Raw genomic sequence first — 26099 nt, forward strand, 5'->3', positions numbered from 1 at the left:
TTTTGCGATTCCATCAGAAAATATAAAAGCATACTTCTTTATAATTGTTTTTCCAACTTTATTTTATTTGCGGCCCCATCAGAGAATATAAAAAGCATATTTTTATATAATTTTTTTTCTAATTTTATTTTATCTGTTAGTGTTAGATGAATTTCAATACCAAAACGAACTTTAAGAATAAAACCCCAAAGAAAGCAAAACAGAGGGAGAAAGGGAAAGGAATAAAAATAAAAAAAGAATCTCAAAAAAAAAAAAAGGGGGGGGACTCCTCGATAAATTGTTCAATTTCTCTTTTCGTATGTTTGTCATAGTGCGAACTCATTTTTTTAATGCTCCTACCTATTTGATATTTTCACTTTAAAACTAGTTATTTACTTTATGTATATTACAAAACATAAATTTTTATTATTTGCATTTTATTTATTTATATATCTTAAAAATATATATTAATTAATGATTGAGATTAAGCATTCAAATTTAATTTGTTGGTGCATTATTCACCTGAGTTGGGCCGAGAAGGCGAACGACACGCACGCGCTTCTTACAAAGAAATAATTTGAGAAAAAGATGATTTCTTCTTGTCTTGCTTATATTTTTTAGGTAGATTTTTTTATGAGAAAAGAGTGCTGCTTGATCGTTATAGTTGGTGGAATCTTCGCGGTGGCAAGCGTTGCTCGACCGGTGCGTTGGTGAATTCCTCCGCGTAGCGAAGAATGTGCACGAGTTCAACGTGGTGGATTCTACGGTAGACTAATTGTTTATCGGATCGTATTTGTTCCGTTTTCACATCCCCTCCGAGTTCCCGAGTCACTTTCTCGTACTAAAAAACCTAAGTCTAAGCTGCCTAACAAAGCCAAAGAAATGGGTGGAAATTGGAAGCAGGAAACAGATCCGGTTAGTCTACATTCGCCTTACCCCCAGCGACTTTTGTCTTCCAACCACTTCATTAATGCTTCATTCAGCAAAAAGCACCATTTTAAGGATGTTTCTATGTAGAACTCACTCGCATATAGGTTGTTGGATTAAGTATCATTTATATGGTTACAGATCATCCCTAGCGCAAGTGGTAAAAAACTTAATGATTGATATTCAAGGTCCAAGTTCGAAGTCTAATTACTTCATATTTCCAGCTAATTAAGTTTATTTCATAAAAAGATGAACAAGATGAATCGAGCTAGATGCGCAGAGATCGTCTTAATCAGAGTTTAGATGCGAAACACCATTTTTGGCTTGATTTTTTTGTAATGAACAACTTAAGTCTAATCGTCCACCACCCATGTTCTTCTTCCGAACCATGTGTGGTTCACAATTTACCAACTTTAATGTATCTTCTATATATATGCAAATAACAAAAGTTATTGTCACCTTCTTTAATTCGATTCCTAATAATTAAAATTGCTTCTGGAATATGTCACTATAATAGTTCCAAATCACACATCTAAAGTTTAAGTTGCCTGCAACTTTTCAAATCACAAGCCAACACATAAGCCAAGACGGGGCCCACGAAAAGATCATGTTATTATTTATTATTTCTAGAGATGTCCACTTAATTTTGGCTAGTGATTGTTCCTTTCTCCTTTTATTGCTAATTGTTTACATTATCTTCTATAAAAAGATGTGGAGAATCTTAATTATGTTTCTTTTTTTGTGTTTTGTGCTTTGGAGAGAATTGTTGAGTTCTCTTTGCTTCCATAATATGATATTCTAGCAAGGATTTTGTCTGATCCGAAATATTAACAATATATTATTAAATCTCAACAATATTAAGTTGAGGATTCTTATTTCACTCTATATTTATGTGTACAAGAGTATTTAAAACAACCTCTTTTTTTTTTATTTGACAAAATAACCAAAATTATGCTTGTAAAGTGAAAAGCATTTTCACATTTACAAATGCTCCTTTTTTTAAAGATTTAATAATGTAATAGTGGCAGTTGTAATATTAAAATACCACTTTAAATTTTTTCTTAGATAAAAATAAAGTATGTATAATATTAAAAGATAATTCTTAACCGCACAAGTTTGTGAAAAAAATGTTATTATTTTATATTTTATTAACATAATATCAGAATAAAAAAATTTAAATTTAAATTCTGTTAGATCGATTTTTTAGTCGGCAACGTCTACGTACGAACAAAAAAACCACAAGAATATATATATATAATACTAGTATATATATATTAATATATATATATATATTATACTATATATATAGTATATATATAAGGAATATGTGATATTGCATATTGATCCCTCCAATTACCTATATTATATTACACACGTAGGTAAGCAAAACTAAGTAATAAATTAAAATCATCTTATTCAGTGTAAACAATAAAACAAAGCATGTATCTATCATCAATATCACTAAATTACAAATAAAAACACCTGAAAAAAAAAGAAAGTAAAAAAAAAAAAAAAAACTGTAGTGGTCTCTCTCTACATACAAGTATAATATGAGTATCTCCCGTCATGCAGTAATAACGTACCAAGGATTAATTGCACCATTACGTTCCCAACTTTTACCGAATTTTTCACTTTGATCCAACACTTTACAATTTTACAATTAAATCCCCAAATATTTATTATAATTTATTTTAATTAAGTTTCTACCATGGTCCATGGATGCCCCATACGGCAATTTGGTACAGTCGCTAGTTGTCGATAGTAGATATTTAATTAAAAAATAATTATTCATAAATAATGGGGATTTATTTGTAAAATTAAACAATTAATTGCACTATTAAATCTTCCCAATCTTTTACTTGAAATTTTACTTTGGTCCTCAATTTTTTTTTTCCAAAATTAGATTTAAAATAAATAAGGGTAAACTTCAAATATCATTTCTATAGTTTCACACTTTCTTACTTTAATACCCTATGATTTAAAGTGCATCAATTTAGTACCTTATAATTTCATTTTCTCTTTTCGTCAGCTCCTCCATTAATATTTCGTTAAATTATACACAAAAATTTTAGATATCCCACCTAAATTTATCGAATAAACTTTTCACTGATATAATGAAAAAAAAATTAACGGAGGAGATAATAAAAGGAGAAAAAGAAAATTATAGATACTAAAAGCACATTTTAAACCATAGGATACTAAGTAAAAAAGTGTGAAACTATATGCGTGGTGTTTGAAGTTTTCCCATCTAATTATTCAGAAAAAAAAAAAATTGAGGACGAAAATGAAAGGAAGGTAAAGGTTGGGACAAACGGTGCAATTAATTTAGATATTAAGGTGAGGAGGGGGTAGAGTGAAAAATAGGTACATGTGGGGGTGAGGCGGTCAATTAGAGCTGGGTCTTGTTGGTGCAATTTTGGCTCCGCACAGCGAGGTCGGGGATTCCGACGTCGACGTGGCACTCGGATCGGGCGACAGCATGGCGTTTGATGAATCCGAGGATGGTGACGCGGCCGGGAATGACGGTCTCGGAGTCGAGGGGGACCTGGCCGGCCAAGACGTCCCCGATAAGGTTCCCGAGCTGGGCGGCGAACCGGTCGGCCTCGACGGTGAGGGTGAGCCGGACCAGGCCGGTGCCGTGGCTGGGGATCCGGCCCGGCTCGACGGCGGCGTCGCCGACGGCGGCGCCGTGGTAGGAGAGCGCGGAGCGGCCGACGCCGTGCGCGAAGGCGGCGCGGTTGGGGTTGTAGACGCGGACGAGGAGGTCGAGCGTGACGTTGAGCTGGATCGACGCCGCGGGGAGGGAGACGCGCGGGGCGACGCCGGAGACGCGGGTGGAGACGATCTCCGTGACGGGGTCGCGGACGCGGAAGAGGGTGAGCGCGAGGACGAGCGCGAGCACGCCGAGGGCCGCGACGCCGACGGCGACGCAGAGGAGGAGAGTGGGGGATAAGCGGTGATATGAGGGGTTGGGGAGATGGGAGGGGGAGTTAATGATCCTGGAACTGCCAACAAACTTGAAAATTGGGGTTTTTTAAGTGGAAAATGCTGTCTCTAATACCCTCCTATCTGGGGCGTACATAGTAGACTTTTAAAATTACGTTATTAGATAAAATACAGTTAGAAAAAAAATATACAGAAATATGTTTCTACAGTGGGACCATAAAATATATCATGACCGGCTCATCACAATATAGAACGTAATATTACGTACAAAAACAAACAGAATATTTTTTGTACTTTCTCACCGCACGTAACACAATCTCCCACAATCCCAAAGGAAGCCTTACACATTTACAACTTTGAGTTAATCTCAGGAATTGAGCTCTTTTAAAAGCTAGGAGTTATTAATGCTTATAGATTTTTGATTTTTGGATAAGAATTTATAGGGGCAAAAAAAAATTGTTATGTAGAGTTGAGTGAGTGGTTGGTGAAATAGTATAATTTTACTAGTAAAATTGATTAAAGAAATAAATTTAATAGTAAAAAACTTATGAGCACCAAAGTCTATTGTCGGACTATAATTCTGGCTACAAGAAGGCTAGAATATAAAATTTATACCTGAAACATAAGTGTACAGACATTATTATTATTTTATAATAAAAAAAATACTGCATGTATATTTTTTATGAAAGTGTACATTTTACAACTCACCTTTATATGAGTATACATATTTTGCGCCCAAACATACCAGGAGTGAATTCTCTTTTTGGATTTTAGTGAAAAAAAAATGATAGTAAGATAAGTGGGTAGCTTAATAAGTCCATAATAAGAGCCACAAGAGAGCCACAAAAGCCCTATAGGTGTAAACTGTACATTCATGTACTGTTTATAATAGTAATAATAATAATTAAAAGAAAAAGAAAAATTGTCATTTGTATATCTTACTAAAAGTAGTATATAAATCTTATACCACTTATTTAAGAATTGAAAACTTTTTAAAAATTTGATAAGACAGTGAAAGAATGTGGACTTTTTGGATGAATATATAGGATGTGAGATTTATATCATATTTATAAGTGTGCTAGTAGCATTATTCTAATTATTATTATTATTATTATTATTTATAATTATGAGTATATTTTTTTTTTTTGAGAGATAGGTAGCACGTTATCCGCTTCGTTTATTTCATTCAGAAATAAACTTAGCTAGAAATGTAAATCAACTAGGATTCGAACTTGGGTTTCGAGTACCAACCACCAAGCCCTTTGCCACTTGCTCTAGGGTTGGATCAATTATGAGTATTGTTGAGAGCGAATTGATATTGTTATAGTAAGTTTGGATATTAGTAGAATAAATATATTGTATTGCTGATGATTTGCATTATTTTGCTCTGAATACTTTGGCTATATCTATTCTTTAGGGAAAGATAAAAGTAATCACCGTCCCTTTTATTTCAAGATTCAAGTAAGTGAACCCGGGAATCATGGATGGTAGCAACTTTCAGACAAGGGTGTGTTTGTTTTATCAAAAGTGGAGAGAAGTGAACTGATTTTCGACCGTAAATGTCTATTTCTGTTATTTTTTTTACCACAATTTTACTTTCGGTCGAAACTTAAACTCACTAAAATACCGTAATTGATTTCAACCCATTCGTGATTAAAGTCAATTACTACTACAAAAAAAGAGAGAATTTCTTTTTTGAGAGATAGGTAGCACTCTACCATCTTCGTTTATTTTATTTAGAAATAAACTTAGTTAGAAATGTGAATCAATAAGGATTCGAACTTGGGTCTCAGGTACCAACCACCAAGCCCTTTGCCACTTGCTCTAGAGACGGTCAATAAAAAAAAGAGAATTTCAAATTTTACGTCATCCACTTTTTACTAAACAAACATCAAAAGTAAGAGAACTTTAATTCTACAGTTGTAGAAATAAACAGCCAAAAAAAATCTCTCTAAACTCTCATTTATCGAACATTTATCTTAACCTAAACTTAGCCTTCGGTGAAACCAACTTGAATAAGAGAAATAGAGAATTGGTACTTAGTTATTAGACTTTGTAAAGGACAACAAAGAAAGTAGGGACCAGAGGGAAAGGGGTGACAAACCACACATGTTAGGCTTGTCAATAAGCTCTCTTAAACAGTGTTTGTGTTGGGAATTCATAGTTAAGATTGTGAAAATATGAGTTTGATTAGAATATTCTTCAGAATAAGTACCTTGTTACACTAGTAATTCTTTTTTCGATGATCAAACATCCAAATTATTTAAACCGGCCATAGTTGCTTACAGTTTTGTCGAAGAACTCTTAATATGAGGGTGAGTGTTGTATTTTCAACTAACGCAGTTTAAGACTAATGCCATGGACCAGATCTACTTAATAATTTCTTCTACTTTTGTTGGAAAAGTAATCAATGGTAAATTGTACGTCGAGTTTTCAAACTATAAAACTGGTGACACTTTAGCCCTCAAATTTTATATTAGAAATATATTAATATTTAGTCAACTAAATTAGATTATAGCACTTAATTATCATAAGCTTAAAATTTGAGATAAAAATTATTATAAATTAAAGTTTGAAAACTAAAGTATCATAATAATTTGAGGATCTAACTTGCAATTCCCTTAAGCATGGCCATTTATTGTGCATAAGTCAACCAGTCAACTATCATTAAAATAGATCTGAACCTGTATCCCATTAAATATAGACACTGACTTTAATTTTAAACCCAATTTTGTACATGATATTAACTGCTATGGGCGTGTTTGGACTTTAGATGTCCAATTAAAGTACGGATAATAACTTGTGGATAAAAATATAGAAAATTAATCTTAATTATTATGTATTTTGATCTGATCATTTAACTTTTTAAAATTTTAATTTTACCATCTAATCTTTTAATTTATTTGATTTCCACCGGTTAGTAACTCTTTAACTTTTAAATTCAAATACACCGTTTTTCTTTATATATTTAATTATGTGTAATATTATGTAACTATAATTTTATTAAAATATGCAATTAGCTTAAATTTTGTATCCGCATAGTTATCAAATTATTTAAATCAAATAAATTAAAAGATTGAATAATAAAATCAAAATTTTGAAAAATTAGATAGTTTAATCAAAATGGACTAAAGTTCACGCAATACCTTTTTAGTTAACTTGTGCTAAATGATAATTTTTCTTTTTGATTACTATTTAGAAAGTGTATGTATCTTTATGCCCTATTTGCATGCCGAAGCAAGTTATTCAAAAATATTCATTATAAAGGTTTGAAATTGAAAGTTAGAAGTTTGATTTTAATTTTTTTTTAAATGTCTTCGTATTCATGTGGTAAATATCACAAAAATTTGGAGTGAATAAAAAAAAAATTCTAAATAAAATACTTTTGTATCAAAATAGAGCTTTTAGTTTCTTTCTGAAGTGCTTGCAAATTTTAATTGTAAGAAAATAGTATTTTATCTACGAAGTAATTTATTTTATTTCTTAAAAATAACTTAGACATTGAACATATCATATCGTTATAATTATCCAACTCAACTCTTTATCAATCAAATATTGTTTATATGCTTTTTGAATAAAACAAAAGTTAAATATATATAAAACTTACTTGAACTTTGGTTATTTGATTCAACTATAGAATTAAATTTATATTATGTTATAAAAATATATTGCCACTGAAAAATTCTTTAAAAGGGAAACGTCACATTAAGGGCATTTTTGGATTAAGATTTCAAGTTTGGAATAAAAATCGGAATGATCCATTCCTAATTGTTAGTATTTGGTTTAAGAAATTGACAAAAAGAATCATATATTTTTTTCACTAACAATTATTTAAATTTAAATATTAATCTATTTTCAAGTTTGAATTTGAGTCACGGATTCAAAATTTAATTTTAAATTTTTAATTTTAAATTTAAATTCTAATATATGTTTGAAATTCAAATTTAGTTCTAAATTTTAATTTTAATTTTGAATTTAAATTTGAATTATACATTCAAATTTTACATTAAATTTGGGAGTTAAAATTTGGATTCTAAATTTTAATTATGAATTTGGATAGTAAAGTTAGGTTATAAATACAATTTAATTTTTCTGGATTTTAATTTGATTATGATTCCGATTTCGATTCCTCTTGTAAAACAAACAAATTAGAGAGTTCCAATTCCATTTTCGATTTCTTTCCATTTCTATTTTGAATCAAACGTGTCCTATTTGTGAATTTGAGGCCTAACAACCAAATGCATATCTTAACTTGAATTCGAAAATTTAGCGAAGCTCATCGATCCGAATATACGACTAAAAAAATTGTCTCGACTCTAAAAAGCTAAAAGTGTTGCTATAAGTCATTTGATCCACTTTTAGGGTTCATTTGGTAGTCAAAACTGAGTTAAAATTGAAGATATCATATCCTTTGTAAGATCCACGCAATGTATTATTACTTATAAAAACAAATAAAATATATTTTCCCATTACATTGTCTCGCGACACGGAAGTAATTTTACTCGCAATCGTAAAAGAAGCTCTAGTCTTTTTTCTTTTCTTTTCTTTTCTTTTTTTTTTCGGTTTGATGTTTCTCATGAGCTAAATAAGTTCTATAACTCGCTACAAGAAACTAAACTGATTTTAACTTCCTATCCATCACCTTTCTTAAAGTACCATGAAGTGGGAAAAAAAAAAGAAATCAATGTCACAAATTGGAATTAATCATCAATAATCAATATTTTATGTGTTCTCTTATAAGTTCTCAATACACATTTGAATAATTCAAAAAAAAAAGGAACATCATTTCTACTTTCGTAGTTTACAAGTTAATGAAGCACTCAGCTTGATTTTAACTTCCCATCAAACACGATTTTATTAATGGCTTAAAGTGAGAAATGAGCAAAAAAAACTTTAAATGTTTTAATTCCTAATTTCTCAAATTTGGAGGGTTTTTTTTGTCCTTTTCGTGTGGCCATGGCCATGGCCATTTTCACGCTACTTAAAAAGCTCGGAAACGTACGCCACCGAGGCCCATGAACCGGACCGGTTCGATGGATCCGTGACACCGACTCGCCACCTGCTTAAGTTCATTTATTTGAGTTATTATCTCGTTTGGACTTTTTCGGAAAATATATAATTTTATATTAAAATAGAGGTATTTTTTATAAGTTTTTTTTTTTTTTTGCATTTAGTTCCCCTTAATTTTTTTTTATAAATAATCCTAATAAATTTATATTTGTACATATGACCTCTTCTTGCCACACGAGCATCACGTTTGTATTTTTAAGTTGAACACAGTAAATGAATTACTGTATTTACCGTATTCGTATCCATACTCTAGCCCTTCTTCTTTTTTTTTTTTTAACTTACGGATGAAAAAAATATAAAAGGGAATAGAGCATTTTTATATAACCCTTCTTCTTTTTTTTTTTATATAGCATTTTTACCGTGTTCAACTTAAAAATGCTATCTAAGCGCTCGCTTTGTAAGAAGAAGGTTATTTATATAAATATAAATTTATTGGGGACATTTGTAAATTTTTTTTTAAAGGGACTAAATGCAAAAAAATATTTTTTTTAATATTTTATGTAATGTGAAATATTTTAATTGAATATTATTATTTTTATATAAAATAATTATTATAAAGAAGATTTTTGCCTCTTTAAGGCGGTTGATGTGCGGCCAAGCATTTTTATTGTACTTGAGGGATTTTAAAATTATTTATATGCTAAAGTCTATACGAAGCTGAGGACCTATTTTGCCTTTCTATAGAGTGTAACCCTGTGAACTGTATTGAAAAAGATTTAAAATAAATTCAAGCAAATATTTTTGTTGGAAAAATTGATATATTCAGAATAATTTTTGATATATGCCACAGTAAATACATTGCATCTAATTATAATTTAAACCTCTTTGCTTTGTTCCGGCAATAGTAAAATTTACTTTGGATATATTAATTCTTTTCCGTTGCAGGGTAACTAGAATGTTTTTTATCGGGTTATTTTAGTATTTTTGCTTTCAACCATAGCAGAACGTTTAAAAAGTTTCTAACTTTCAAATGCTCTTTTATAGATAATTGTACTTAAAAATTAGAAATAGACGCTAAGCCAAACGGGCCTTAAAAAGAGCGGGAGGTGAAGATTTAATTCGTGGCCCGTTTTGGCCGGATACAATGAGACGACAAAATTGAGATTTGCGTAGAGGTTCTACCAGTTTCTTTCATTTAGGGCATGCTTGTTTCAGCGAAACTAGACTTTGGATTGAAGTGGACTTTGGATTGAACTGGAGTTCGATGAAAACTACTTCTTCCCTACTGTTTGTTTTGTAGTTATGAAAGTGAAGTTCCATCAGTTCTGTTGTTTGTTTGGTAGGAAGTATATAATATAAAGCTATAATTTATATATAGATAATAAATATTTTAATAAATAAAAATAATATAATTATATTTTTTATAATTAAAATTTAATTTAATTATGCCGTTTGAGATTAACTCGAGTTTCGACCGTAACTTTTTTACGACGAGTCAAATAACGGAAATGATCGTTTAGGACGAAAACGACTTTCCTCCCTTCCACTTTCACCTCATTTCCATTCAAACAAACATGCCTTAGAGTCTGTTTGGTTAGCGAAAGTTTTGAGCGTCGGAAGTAGCATACACAATCAAATTTGTGAAACTCGAAGTTAAAAACAATTGAACAACCAAACATCTAACTATAATTCAACTGCACTTCAAATTTATAAAGAGCTAAAATATTAGTACGTTCATTAATCACGTTTAAGCCAAGAAGAACACCAACAAAGCCATGAGCTTATTTTCAAAAGCTATTTTTACTCAAAGTGATCTGGAATTATCTTTAGTTAAAGACTCAATATGTTTTTGATTTATCGCGAGATCAAAATTTACGCCCTTAAAATACTTTATTTATGCCCGAAATATGCTTTACATCAATCTGAAGCTCTTTAACAGTTGCAAATCTTTTGTTAGGAAGAAAAATTTTTTTTTTAATAAAAAAGAGAACGGTTGATTTAATTGAAAGGGATAATCGCCTATATACCCTTCAAAAATTTTGAAATATTTCATTTATTCTTACTTTTTTTTTTTGTTTCAAATATACCCCTCATATATTTCTCTCTTATTAAAAAATATCCCTGTTGTTAGTTTCTGTTAAACTATCTTGAGATAAATCCGAGTTAAATTTCCACCATAATTAAAAAAATAATAAAAGCACCTATTTTGTCCCTAATTTAAGGGCAAATAAGAAAAATTGATAACAATAGAAGAGTATATTTGAAAAGGCAAAAATTCAATTTACTTCTTTTACTCATAAGTTAAGTTAAGGGCAAATAAAAAAAGTTACTGACTGTCGAAGGATATATATATGAAAGGGTAAAATGGTAATTTTACAGAGATAATCATCCTTTCTATCAGCTCACTAATAGAATTTAACTCTAGGTGTATATTTGAAAGACTTTGAAAAATTAAAAATATATTTTTAATATTAGTTTACCTAACAGTTTACTAACAAAATTTAATTCTAGGGATATATTCAAAAATTTTTGAATCTTAAAAAAATATTTTTAATATTAATCTTCTGAAAAAAGTAAATATAAAATTCAGGAACTTTTCAGAAATATATAAGTAATTGCCCCAGTTGAAAATATAAGATAAATGATACAGGAAAGGTGACTAGGTGACCGGACTCGGCGCGGACCGGGCTAAATCCGAATCGGCTCGCCCGACCCAATCCACTTGAAACGTGGTCTAATGGGCCAGGGCTTATGGAGTCCAATTACCCGTGGAGTGGTGTCAAATTCGTAATTACCCGTTGAAGCAAGGGCATTTACCGCCGCCAATCCGACACGGACACACTTGACACTGTCTCGGTCCCTCTTTCCTTTTGGCGTGGATTCAAAATACAACGACTCTTTTTGTAATCGGACGCCACATCGAAATTCAAATCCACTTTTGTTCCAAATTTCACGCCCGCCACGGCCCCTCTCTCTCTCTTTCATCATCGTCTCTTCCCAAATCACAAACGACGAGGTTTATGAATAGGAGCTTCTCTCTCTCTCCCACACCCGCCCTACTCGGCTCCTAAACGCTCTCATTTAGGGTTTTCTAGGGTTTCTTAGCTCCTGAGGTTTCCGTTGGGGGAATTGGAGCTCGTGATCTCTCTCTAGGGTGTTTAGGGCTTCTCTCCGCTTGCTCCTTTCCCCCTCTTTGGGGGATTGGAGCTCGAGATCTCTTCGGGTGGGGGTTAGGTTAGGGTTTGTTTCGTTTTGGGGGTGGCTCTGTGGAGGTTTCTTCTCGTCGGATGGAGGGGAGGCGGATCCCGATAAGCCCGCGGCCGTGTAGCGGGCGGAGGATCGTCGCGAGGAAGCGGCCACGGGTGGACGGGCTCGTGAACACCGTGAGGAAGCTCCAGAGGCGGGAGATCAGCTCCGCGAGAGATCGGGCGTTTAGCACGAGCAGCGCCCAGGAGAGGTTTCGCAACTTCCGGTTGCAGGTTGGTTGCGTTTTGAACCCCGAATTGGCCATCTTGTTGTATGAGAATCTTTTATTTGGATTATGGTGGATGTGCTGAGATGAGGATTTAATGTTTGTTATAGTGTTTAATGATAACTTCTGTTAGTTGAACGCTTGTGGTAAGGCGGTGTGGATCTTCGGATTGATAAAAGATGGAAACCAGGGAATTAAGAATCTTGCAGATGTAAATTGTCTACAGAGGGTAGAGAGTGGGGGATAAAGTAACATAGAATCGAATAAAGATAGCATCTTGATAATCTAGAATAACCGCAATTTCATAAAGTTCTTATGTTGTGCGTGTTTTATGGCATAGTCTATTGTAGGATTTCGATAAGTTTGTTGAAACTATGTCAATATGTCATGCACGGCTCAGTCTTTTCTTTTAATTGAACGAGGAGAGAATCATATTTGATGACATTAGAACTGCTTATCTGGTAAAATTATGTAGCTCTCTGTTATCAAATTTGAAAGCATTCTTGTGTTGAAACCGTCAGGCACTAACTGAAACAACAGGTCGATAGGGGATAATAAATTTCATTTTCCTAATTTGTTATGTTTTGCTTGCTAAATGGCTTCTTGCTCGGTAAAATATGAGTAATTCTCATGGCATTAAGGAGTTTATAGAGGATATAATACAGGCGTGAACTAAATACTGGACATTTTGATATGTCATATGTCCATGCTGTTGGAGAACTAAATAGCTCTGCTGTGTTGAACTAGAAGTGCTGCAATCGGGTTTGGATCTTTATTTGAGCAAAAGATTTATTTGAAGAAATAGTTGGAAGCAATTAAGCATATAAATGCCCAACAGAGGGGATGCCCTTTCTATCTGTATGTTGTATGCCTGCTATTTCATGTTGCTTACAGAAAATAATTTTTGAAAAAGAATGTAGGCCGAATTCTAGACTGTTAATTTGTCTATTATCAATTACCAACTGCATGCATGTTGTTACTATCATTGCGAATTCATCTGCTTCCTTGCTGCAATTGTACTTGGGTTACTGACAGATGCTTAATTTGTATGATTTTTCTTATGCCCTTTGCTCCAGGAAGAATTCGATACTCATGATCCAAAGGGACAGTTTTTGCAGCTCCCTTATTTGAGAAAAAGGTCCAAAATTATTGAGATAGTTGCTGCTAGGGATGTTGTTTTTGCTTTAGCGCAATCAGGGATTTGTGCTGCCTTTAGCAGAGGTTTGAGTTACACACATTACCTTATAGTGTTATAATTTTCTTCAAATTTACATGAATGATTTACCTTTTCTATTTATAAACAGAAACAAACCAGAGAATTTGTTTTCTCAATGGAAGTCCTGACGAAGTCATTCGCAGTTTGTTCTATAACAAGAATAACGAGTCACTCATCACTGTATCAGTCTATGCTTCTGAAAGCTTCAGCTCCTTAAGATGCAGGTCTACTCGAATAGAGTACGTAAAAAACCTTATGTCTCATACATGTGATACTATATTGTGATTATGTTTTCCGTTGTTTAATAATCAAACTTAAAAATCTTGCATATAGGTATATCAGAAGGGGCAAGCCAGATGCTGGTTTTCCTCTTTTTGAGTCGGAAACATTAAAGTGGCCTGGTTTTGTAGAGTTCGATGATGTAAATGGGAAGGTTCTTACTTATTCTGCAGATGATAGGTACGAATGCTCATTATGTAGAGGACAGGACATTGTTTTAGATGATTACTGATATTTTTCTTATTTTGAAAGCAGCATATACAAGGTCTTCGACTTGAAAAACTATACGCTGTTGTATTCTATACCGGATAAGAATATCCAAGAAATTAAGATCTGGTAAGACTCTTTCCCTCTCTCTCTTATCATTTATGGCCAAAAGTTCTGTCAGCATGAATTCTTTTCAGGAAATTATGCAAGCTTACTATGCAGAAAGAACATAATAATAAACTAGTTTACTATGTTGCTCAACTTTTGTTATCGTATGTAAGCTTCATTGGCACTTTATTTTTACCACAAGTTGCATAATGGGAGAGCGATTTTGTTGGTCCTACAGGTCATGAGTTTAAATCTTTCTAATCCAACTGGTTTATCTTATTAATTTACAGACAGTAGGTTTCTGCTTTTAAAATGATGCTTCCCTTTAATGAAGCTTATTGGACATTCAAAAAAACAATGCTTGCATTTAAGAAATCTAGATGGTATGCTTTGAGTAGTGCAGTTTCATCTTGAATTTTATGAAGCTTTGAAGCCAGACTGGTTTAAAAAACACATCCAAATTCATCTAAGTTTGTTGTGTTGCCTCGGGAAATGCATATCCTAATTTTATAATGATTTTGTGAAGTACGCAACTGTTGAGATAAATGAAGGTGGCCAAGTGATCCAGTTTTATTCATACTTGTTAGTGCCCCATGAGAACCATTTCTTACAACTGCTTTCAGACTTTGTTTTGAATCTTGCGCGCTAATTGAAGCAAGTATGAGTAATTGAATTTTCTTTGTTGAGAATTGAGATAAAGGAACAGTTTGACTTAACTATGTAACTAAGTCATGGCGAATATGACTTTTATCAATTAGTGCTTTGTATGAATATTATTGAAGGGCATTGTATTGTGAGTTGTCTATAGATTTATATGTTCTGTTGTTTTGTAGCAGTCCAGGTATAATGCTATTGATATTTGCACGAACCACCAGTCATGTTCCTCTTAAAATTCTATCCATTGAGGATGGGACAGTTCTCAAATCATTCAACCATCTTCTTCATCGAAATAAGAAAGTGGACTTCATTGAGCAGTTCAACGAAAAGCTTCTGGTTAAACAAGAGAATGAGAATCTTCAAATTCTTGATGTAACAGTTTCTTCTCTATTTCTTTATCAAAGCAGTTCAAAACTTGGTGATTCTCCTGTTTCTGAAATGTCTATTTGTCGGTATTTAGGTCCGGAATTCTCAAATAACGGAAGTAAGCAGAACAGATTTTATAACTCCATCGGCATTTATCTTTCTATATGAGCTACAATTGTTTTTGACGTTTCGGAATCATTCAGTGGCAGTTTGGAACTTTCGAGGTGAATTAGTCACATCATTTGAGGATCACCTCTTGTGGCACCCCGATTGCAATACGAATAACATCTATATTACAAGTGATCAGGATATTATAATTTCATATTGCAAAGCTGATACTGATGATTCATCTGCCGAAGGCACTGGTAATGTTCATGTTTCCACCGATCACTTGTTAGTTGACAAGAAGTCCTTATCATTTTTGTAAATTCTTCATTACTACTTGCTTTTTTGTTTTCCAATTTAAAAACAGAAAGATGATATGTTTGACCAAAGTACTTTCGATACGTTCCTTATATCGTTTTGCATTTGTCTAGTTCAAATTGTTTTTATATAGCATCTATACATTGCACTACAATTATATTGTGTAATTATAATTAAGTACTTAACAGTAGTTACTTCAATTTGGGGAAAAATGGCATATAGGTCATGCTTTTTTTTTTTTCTTGCTATATTAAAGTGGCTAGGCTTCATTTATGTTCTTTTTATGGTAAATTTCTCTCTTCTTTAGATATCCTTTAAATTCAAACTGTTAATTTATGTAAGTGCCTTGTCTCACTCAATATCCTGGCAAACAGACGTTGCATGCTTTCATCGCTGAGGATCAAGTCGTATATGTAGTATTTACATTATGTGAGATTGTCTTGTGGAGATTTTCCTTAGTAGTCATATTACCACTCGTACAATCTAGCAAAGTGTCTGTGTCAGGTATTATCAGGAATAAGGATGCCGCATATAAACTATGACTCGCAAGCACTGAAGATTATCTTGTGAGGATTGACCCCGCTGTAGCCAATTAACTTTCGGAGTCGAAAGATCTATTGTGAAATATCTATTCTGAGTACACCGTACGAAAACTACCCTTTTAGTAATTCTTTACCTATGTCAGTTGGGAAGTATGGGGGAGCAGTGACGATATCCTCCCTTGCAAAATAATTGCTGTTTTTGTTTACACGGCATTCATTTGATTTCTCACAGGTTTTATTGAACCTTGGGATGTTGATTTTTGTAGCTTATACACTGTTGCGGTAAACACTAACATATTGGTCTATTGATGTTCTTAGTATCCATAACATTACATTTCATTGAACCTAAATTTCAAATACCGACTTAGTTCATTTCTGATGCAGCTGGATCTATAAACATCAGCAACATCTTAACCGGGAAATGCCTGGGAAAAATCCAGGCGAGCAGCTTAGACAAGCAAACATGTTCTTCTAGGTTTAAAAACACAGTTTCAGAAGCTTTGGATGACATAACCGCCCTTTATTACGACGAAGATCGCAATGAGATCTACACAGGTAATCGTCACGGTCTTGTTCATGTCTGGTCCAACTAGTAGAGATTTCCTCTGCAGAAGCGATATATCGGTATGACGGTAATCTTTGTATCATTAGCATGATGTACTTTTAGTTCTTCAGCCATTTTCTCCTGACCGCTTCATTATTTACCTTGTGAGGTTTGTTAACTTCTCGGCAACCTCTGCAGTGTTTTAACTTGTATTTCCTGTAGTTTTATCAGCCTCTTTTTTTTTTTTTTTTTGCCATTCATTGTAGTTTCGGGACTGTATGCACAACTCTTATTTGGTTTTAACATTTATTTTAGATGCTCATTCTTCCATCAGTTTGCCCTAACTCTCTTGTCCACCTGGCATTTGGCTTTGAAACCTGTTCATTTTTCTATCTTGTTGTGTGGTGAGAATTTTTTTTTGACCTGTGTGTAAGGAAATTTTTAAACTCTATTTGGTTCTTTGATCTTTAGTGAATGGATAGAACTCATTGTGAATGACTAACAATCCGAGTAATGTAAATGTTATTTACAGAATTTTGAAATATTTTAAAAAGACAATAAACCATGAAATTTTTTATATTGGACAGCCAATGATATTAGAAAGTTATACAAATGCCAATTGGATAATTGATCGAGAAGATCATGCATTTATAAGTCAGGTGGATATTTTTATTAGGTGGTGTTGAGCTAATTACATTGGGCCTATTTGCTATTTGGGCTTTGCTATTTGGGCTATGTAATTTAGTGAAGTCAAAATCTCCTCTCTATATTTTTATTATGTATGTGGGTCCTCTATTTGTAAGTCTTTGGATCATGGTTTTTTTGATCCAAAGGCTCATATTGTTAGCCTCTTCTCTTAGAGAGCTAAAGTAGGATATTAGAATATGAGAGAAAAGTAGAGAGAGAAGTAGAGAGTAAGAAAAGAAGTGGGAGAAAAGAAAGAAAACCCTAGGTTTGGTTTTGATCTTGGTTCTATCAAGAAGGTGAGATCTTCTTTGTGAGGTGTGGTTTACACCATTTGGGTAGAGCTAAAGATTGTTGGAGCTCTTTTTTATATCTTGGAGTTAAGGTGATATTTTTTCCATTTGAATCTCTCTTGTAATCTCCAAATTTATAGTGGAAGCTTCTTTTGCATTGTTCTCCCGTGGATGTAGGTATAGCCGAACCATGTAAATCTTTGTGTTATTGTGATTTGGTTTATTTTGTTATTGCTCTTGTGATTGATTCTCAATTGGATGTTTGTAGAGAGTGGGTTGTGAAATTGTCATCAATATTTTTCACCCTCATTTAACAACAATTGGTATCAGAGTTTGATTGGTGGTTATTTGAGCATTCATTTGTGTTTATTCACTCATCCTTCAAATGGAGAAAGCTATGAAATTTGAGAAGTTGAATGAGAGCAATTGGCTTATATGAAAAATCATGATAGAGGATTATTTGGTTGCAAAAGAGCTTGATTTATCAATATTGGAAAAAGGTGCAAAACCCACTAGTATGGATAATCATGAATAGGATATACTTGACCGAAAATGTTTGGCGGCAATTAGGCCATGCATTTCATCATCAATCTTGTTTGATATCTATCAATGCATGACCGCATCCGAATTGTGGGAGACTTTGAAGCAATCGTTTGAACAACCTTCTGGTGTGAACAAAATGCATGCAATGAAGAGACTCTTTCTCTTGAAGATGCAAGAAGGTTCTACTATTCGTAAGCATGTGAGTGAGTTCAACTGAAGTCTTTCAAAATTAATTTTGATGAAAAAGTCCTTTGTTTACTACTTTTGAGTTCTTTACCTTCAAGTTGGGATACTATTGTTACTATGGTGGTGAACACAATGGGGAACAAATTCAAGTTGAATGATATTGTTCCTTCATTGTTGAATGAGAAACTCGCAAAGCCACAAATCAATTGTTTAGTTATTTGAGTCAAGCAATAACTATTGATGAAAGAGGAAAGTCACCGAAGCGAGGCCAATATTCCAACACAAAGGGAAGATCTCAAAGTAAAGAAATATCAAAATCACAAGGTAGAAAGCTTACTTGTTGGTATTGTAAGAAGACGGGTCATGTGAGAAAGGATTGTTATGCTTTAAAAAATAAGCAAAAAGGTAAAGACAAGGATGTCAAGAATGAAGCTAACAATGCTTCGGATGGTGAAAGTGGAGTCACATTGAGTGTTGCTTGCACGGTCTCTTCTTGTGCAAACACTTGGGTTTTGGGTTCCGGTGCTTCTTTTCATATATGTCCGGATCGATCATATTTTTCTACATACAAAAAAGTGGATGGTGAATTTGTTTATCTTGGTAATGATCGGGCATGTAAAATTGTCAGTATTGGTGACATTGTCATAAAGTAAACAAATAGTCAAAAGCATACATTGACAAATGTGCGTCATGTTCCGGAGATCACAAAGAACTTAATATCGGCGGGACAATTGGATGATTTCGGTTTTGTTATCACTTTCGGGAAGGGCTTTTGGAAGATATCAAGGGATAGTATGACTATTTTGAAAGGGAAAAAAGATGGAAGTCTCTTTATACTTCATGGAACTGCTCAAAAGGGTGATGATTCAAATTTGATGGTTGCTACTGCAAGCAAAGGCGAAAATATGCAAGTTTGGCATAATCGACTTGGTCATCTAAGTGAGCATGGTATGAAGGTATTATAAGAATATAAACTTATTCCTTTTTTTGAGTATTCATTTCTTGATTTTTGTGAACATTGCATTATGGGAAAACAACATAGAGTTAATTTTAAAAGAAATGAGATGCATAGAAAGGGCAAGCAATTGAAATTGGTTTATTCCGATATTTGCGGTCACTTGGAGGTGCATACTACTTTGTTACTTTCTTAGATGATTATTCTAGAAAGAGTTGGATTTATCCTTTGGCTCCAAAAGATCAAGTTTTTGAAATTTTTAAGAAATTCAAGACCCGTGTTGAAAAGGAAAGTGACCATTTTATTAAGTGCTTACAAACCGACAATGGTCGTGAATTTTTCTCTAGTGTCTTTGATGATTTTTGTCTTCAAGTGGGAGATTATTGAGCTAATTATATTGGGCCTATTTGCTATTTGGGCTTTGCTATTTGGGCTATATAATTTGGTGAAGTCAAAATCTCCTCTCTATATTTTTATTATGTATGTGGGTCTCCTATTTGTAAGTATTTGGATCATGATTTTTTTGATCCAAAGGCCCATATTGTTAGCCTCTTCTCTTAGAGAACTAAAGTGGGATATTAGAATATGAGAGAAAAGTAGAGAGAGAAGTAGAGAGTAAGAAAAGAAGTAGGAGAAAAGAGAGAAAATCCTAGGCTTGGTTTTGATCTTGGTTCTATCAAGAAAGAGGTGAGATCTTTCTTGTGAGGTGTGATTTACACCATTTGGGTAGAGCTAGAAATTGTTAGAACTCTCTTTTATATCTTGGAGTTAAGGTGATATTTTTTTCATTTGAATATCTCTTCTAATCTTCAAATTTATAGTGGAAGTTTCTTTTGTATTGTTCTTTCGTGGATGTAGGCATAGCCGAACCACGTAAATTTTTGTGTTCTTGTGATTTGGTTTATTTTGTTATTGCTCTTGTGATTGATTCTCAATTAAATGCTTGTAGAGAGTGGGTTGTGAAATTGCCCCCAAAGTGTTTGTGAAATTGCCATCAATATTTTTCACCTTCATTTAACAACAGGTGGTGTAATTTTTATTAGGTGAAGGTGTAATTTTTATTTGGTTTATTTTTTTTTAATATCTTTTAACAACTTAATAGAGTGAGTGCTCAAAGATCTAACTTCGTATGTGCAAAACGCAATTAGAGTTTGCTTTATTGTATCTTAAAAGACTAGTCGATCCAGTGTATACCAAATTACTCGAACGGCCATTGGTCGAATTAAACCTTAGGCTATTGTTTGGTTGGGGGTTAAGAGGTGGAATAACTCCTTAACCCCCATTTTATCCTCAAACACTGCCAGTTTGGGGTGGGGTTAGCAAACCCCACCCCCCATCCTTGCTTTTGCCCCGCACGCCCCTCGAAGCACACCACTTTTCTCTTTCTCCCAGCCCTTTGTATTATAGATCCTTCCCCTTCCTCCTCGTTCTCACCCCGAAGCCTTTCACCTCCGGCTCTGCCTTCTCCCGAAGCCTCTCCACTCCGGTCGAAGCCCTTCACCTCCGGCTTCACCTTCGCCCGAAGCCCGTCACGTCCGGACCAAGCCCTTCTACACCCGCCCGAAGCCCTTCACCGCCGCCCGAACCCCTCCACCTCCGGCTTCACCTCCGCCCGAAGCCCTTCACATCCACCCAAATCCCTTCTTCCTCCTCGCGTTTGACATACCCACACGTCCGGATTTACCTTCTCACGGTTTATCTGCCCGGTCTACTTCTGCCCGAAGCCCTTCACCGTCGGCCGAACCCCTTCACCTACGGCTTCACCTCCGCCCGAAGCCCTTCACCTCCACCCAAAGCCCTTCTTCCTCCTCGCGTCCGACATACCCACACGTCCGGATCTACCTTCTCACGGTTTATCTGCGCGATCTACACGGCCGATTTGTTGGTTTCTTCGTGGATTTGTGGATTTCTTGTTGGTCTCGGTTAAGGCCCGTTCCTCGACATCTTGGTCGTAGGGAGGCGTTGTGCTGCTACCCTTCGGTCTTCGGTTCTGATCTTGCCAACAGTGTACGAATTCCCCGCCGTTGCGTGCTATCGATCTCACTGTCGCGCCTTGACTATCTCTGTGCTTGGTTCTGGCCATTTCTGAGCTTAGACAGGTTTGATCTCCATGTTTACCGTTCCCATATAGCGTTTCTATATATCCAATGTTGTTGAAATAATATCATCTATTTGCACAATGGTTGGTATAACGCACATGATGTTGATTTGAGCATACTTGAGAATATTAAGTATTGGTTGGAAGCTTGTGGTTCGGCGATGATGACGGATTCCAATTAAGATTAGAAGGATGGCATCGATGGAAACATCGATGCAATCCCATGTTAATTGGAATCCACTTGAGCCAATTATGGGAATGAACCATCAAGACCATATTTCGTGGACTATGCATTTTTCTGCGTTGGACACAAATATTGCATGAAACATTTACTCTATCCATGTTTTTATCATATCATTCTAACCTTTATTATATGTAGTCTACTTAGTACTAGAGAATAACAATTGCATCAGTTTATTGTGACCGCAATGCTTATACATTACCTCATAGGGCCTTTACTTTATCTGCCAATTTAAATAGCATGTAATATCGTATAGTGTATTTATGTACTTTGTATGCATCCATCATGCACTGGTTAATTATTAACTACAGATACGTCCCTTCAAAAAAGTTACAAAGTCCAAACATAAGCAAGGTGGGTTGGCAGATGACTCACCTAATGAGGCTAGTGGTGGTATTCGTAATGATACCAGAACAAGGAGTCAAAATTGGAGCAACATGCTCGATGCACGATTGTTGGGGCTGATGAGAGATGAACATGCATTTGGTAATTGCGTAAACGGGTCGTTCACTCCGATTGCTTGGAAGAGGATGGTAAATGATTTCAACAGTCGAAACAATTTGAACCTAACGAAGCAACAATTGAAGAATAGATTTAAAGTTCAAATTTTTTTTTCAATTTGTATCATTCTCTTACCAACAAAAGCGGGTGGGGATGGAATCATGACTTGCACATTCCCACACCTGATGACTTGTATCGTTATTTTGTTATTAAGGCATGTACATTAGATGACAGTATTAAATTGTTAATATCATTTGTTCAGGAGAATTCGGCGTACGCTAGGTGTAGGGATAAGCCATTTCCCGCCTATGATGACATTGATTTTCTTACCCAAAATACTACTGCGTCAGGAAGATATGCATTTACAACTGCTGTGGACACTCCCCCTACAATTGAAAGCTCCTTTGGGTCATCCCCTGGTGAGGATGATACTATTGCTGGCATTAGAATGTCAGCTTGTAATATCTCAGCGTGTCCATTCGAAGCAGGGACATCTGGGTGCGCCAGAAATGTTAACGATGATAGCGCAGATACGTCACGCTCCCTAAGCCCTCCCGTAATGCGCACAACTGGTGCAAGTAGTTCTGGTCATAGCTCTGGTAGTAAAAGAGCTCGATTCCCAGAGCGCAGCAATAAGCAACCACAAACGACATCTACATCCGGGGAACGAAAAGAGAAAGTAGATGCCCGAGCTTCTGCGATGGCCGACATGGTTGAGCTGGGAAAGGAAAAGCTTGTTTTGGTGCGGCAACTATGCCAGGTAGAGCTGAGCAGTCGTGCTGATAAGCCATCACAGAACAAATGCATGCAACGAGTGTATGGAATGACGGGGTTAAGTGATGATCACATCTTGGCTGTCGTCGATGCGTTTAAGAAAGATAAGAATCGAGTAGCTTTCATGTCATTGAAGGACGACCATGCAAAAACGTGGGTTGAGCGACAGCTTACGGAGCAAAATGTTATCTATAGGCAATTATTTTTCGGGCTTTAGACAAATGGCGTATTGGTAATTGTTCTTTATCGTTCCTCGACCTATGTTGCTTGTGGTAGTTCATTATGTTGTATGTTACTTTGGTTTATGTTTTCTGTAGTCTTAGCTTTGCATAATTTCTAGCTTGTGGTGGTGAATGATGATTATATGATGCTTTGATTTATGTTTTCTCTACTCAAATTAGCTTTGCATAGCTATATGTTCGTGTGTAGTTATTTTTGTTTTAATTTATTGCGTGCTAATTTATTCAGTATTTACAACAGTTTGATTTTGAACGACATTAATGGTGAACGCACTATATAAAATAATTTTTTCTTCAGCAACCATAGCCACCGTTATGACAATATTAGACGATGATGAATCTTTCGAGGCTATGATGCAACTTGAGTTAGAATCTAAACCAGTTGCAAATAGAGTACCCAGACAAAGGTGTCGGACTCGACCGTTTACCGGACATCAAATATTGTGAGATATATTGTCTGGTCATCATGAACGCTGCTACCATAACTTTCGTATGAGTGCAACTATATTTATTGCACTCTGTGATGCGTTAGTCAAGAGGGGGTTGATAAGTAGCACAAGAAATATGACTGCTGATGAGCAGTTAGGTATATTTTTATATGGCGTAGGGCATGGCGTGGCAAACCGAATTTTGGCGGAAACATTCCAATATTCCGGAGAAACCATCAATAGGCATTTTAACAATGTTGCACGCGGCATTGTGAGGCTAAAAGATGAGTATATAATATTGCTGTTAAGTAATGCTGCCGTGCATCCAAGGATTCGGGATAATCCAAATTTTCATTCTTTCAAGGTAACCATGCACGCTTATATATATAATACATTAGTGTATAAATAAATTTTATTACTACTAATATTTTTCATCTTTTCTTTTGTAACTGTAGAATGCTATTGGCGCGATCGACGGAGCACATATTCCAGTAGTGGTCAGAAGGAGTAAACAAACACCATTTCGATGTCGAAAGGGTTTACCTCACAAAATATGATGGCTGCGGTGTCATTTGATCTAAATTTTTTATTTGTATGCACAGGGTGGAAAGGCTCTGCTGCCGATATGAGAGTACTTCGATGGGCGTGCAAATCAGGTGGTTTCGTTGTTCCCAAAGATAGTGTTGCTAATAATTTTTCTGTTTAATTAAAATATATATGAACACTATTCTAGATAATTCCTGTTTACTTATGACATTTGGTAATTATATTATTTGCAGGCAAGTATTACTTAGTAGACTCTGGATACGCAAATTCAGAAAAATTTCTTGCACTCTATAGAGAAGAGCGTTACCATATTAGTCAATTTGACGCTAGCACAAGAGCCCGCGTTCATCGAAATCCACGAGATTTGTATAACCACCGGCATACTCAATTAAGAAATGTGGTCGAGAGGACATTTAGCATTTGAAGAAGCGTTTCAAAATTCTCAATATAACAACATCGTTTCCGTATAAAGTTCAATGCTTGATTGCTATGGCATGTTGTATAATACATAACTTTATTCGTCGTCACCAAGCAAATGATGAAATTTTTTCTGAGGATCCAGATGAACAGGACGCTGAAAATGAAGGTGGAGAATGCGATTTAGTGGGAGTAATTGATGACTTCCAAAATGGTGAGGATCTCCGTGCTAATATTACAAATCAATTGTGGAGCAGTAGAATATAAGTTTATCTAAATTTTATAATTGTATTGCTATTTGGTAGAACTAAGTGCAGTGGCTGTATTGTTATTTGACATTTGTAAGATGATAATGTATGAGATGCATATGCTTTGTAATACTTGCTTATTTATGCCTTTTATGGAACATGTATTAATGTTAGAAGTTGTGATGATATTTTCTGCGTTAAATGTTGGTAGGTAGATCATGTTGGTAGATATAATTGTTTTCTAACTCTGTTATATAGTTTACTCTTTCAAACTGTTTTGGTTGTATATGTATTTGTTTTTGATTCAATGTATTGTTATCTTTGTAAAAGTTCGTTGATGTGCAGATTGACTTGATGTACTTAAATATTTGTGTATTATTAATGATATCCAAATGGTAATGCTAATTTTTATCAAATTTCGCAACGTCTCGTATGACTGCCATAAGTGAAGTGCAAAAGTTGGGCGTACGCGTTGTGGTGGTTATATGTGCTTATTGGAAGTAAAAGTGTTATCGGCACAAATCGAATTTGAAAACGTCTAACGGTACTCAACTCTACTAGAGGCTAAATTTGAAAGGTTGAAAATTAGTGTTTTTGGAGGGTTAAAATGCAATTATAAGTAAAATATTAAAATAGTTCGGAAAATGCAAATGTGAGTGAAATTTGAAATTAAGACAATTTTAATATAGTTGTTTGAAAATTTTAGAAATTTTCAAAATCACAAAAGAGTAGTGAAAAATATTTTTTTGTACAAAATTACGCTAAAATGTATTTAATTTTAATCCTCACAATTATTTGCGAGCATAGAATTTTAAAAACCAAAAAAAAAATTTTATTTCAATACATTAATGTGAGGGTATTTTCGTCTTTTTATCATTTTACTAACCACTATCCTTCTTATCTCACCTACTCCAATCAAACATAATTTTTTACTATTTCGGACTAACTCTAACCCTCAATCTAACACAAAAATATTTTAATTCCATCTTAATTCTAAACTTAATTATATTTCTAGAATAACTAATTTTTTTTTAATTCCGAACCAAACGGTAGTCAGGAAAATGACTTTTTACACATTTTGAAGTTTTTTTCATCTTTCTACTGCATAGACTTTTTACCCATTTTGATACAACCACTGGGAAAAAAAAAAAAAAATCTATTTCTATCTCGAGGGCGTGTTTGATTATGCTGAGCTGTACCTTGCTGAAGTCAGCAAGGTCCGTCCTTACGACGACTCGACATCACGCCACACTCGTTGGGAGTGAAGTCG

At 34.5% G+C, this 26099-nt stretch overlaps 2 protein-coding genes across 3 annotated transcripts; one reads left to right on the forward strand and one right to left on the reverse strand.

Moving 5' to 3' along the window:
* LOC109719690 lies at positions 3162 to 3988 on the reverse strand. Its single transcript, XM_020246473.1, has 2 exons — positions 3968 to 3988; positions 3162 to 3922 (listed from the first exon to the last, which is right to left on the reverse strand). The coding sequence occupies exons 1-2, from the start codon at positions 3986 to 3988 to the stop codon at positions 3296 to 3298; spliced, it is 648 nt and encodes a 215-aa protein (XP_020102062.1). The 3' UTR covers positions 3162 to 3295.
* Positions 11853 to 17068, forward strand: LOC109719772. 2 transcript variants are annotated; one of them, XM_020246582.1, is made up of 8 exons: positions 11853 to 12341; positions 13411 to 13555; positions 13639 to 13789; positions 13884 to 14009; positions 14085 to 14165; positions 14978 to 15173; positions 15262 to 15532; positions 16517 to 17068. In XM_020246582.1, the coding sequence occupies exons 1-8, from the start codon at positions 12150 to 12152 to the stop codon at positions 16723 to 16725; spliced, it is 1371 nt and encodes a 456-aa protein (XP_020102171.1). In that variant the 5' UTR covers positions 11853 to 12149; the 3' UTR covers positions 16726 to 17068. The 2 variants fall into 2 exon arrangements, with proteins under 2 accessions (XP_020102171.1, XP_020102173.1); XM_020246584.1 differs by having other exon boundaries at positions 11857 to 12341; positions 14981 to 15173.

Source organism: Ananas comosus, linkage group 13 (genome assembly GCF_001540865.1).
Source record: "Ananas comosus cultivar F153 linkage group 13, ASM154086v1, whole genome shotgun sequence".
Classification (NCBI taxonomy): domain Eukaryota; kingdom Viridiplantae; phylum Streptophyta; class Magnoliopsida; order Poales; family Bromeliaceae; genus Ananas; species Ananas comosus.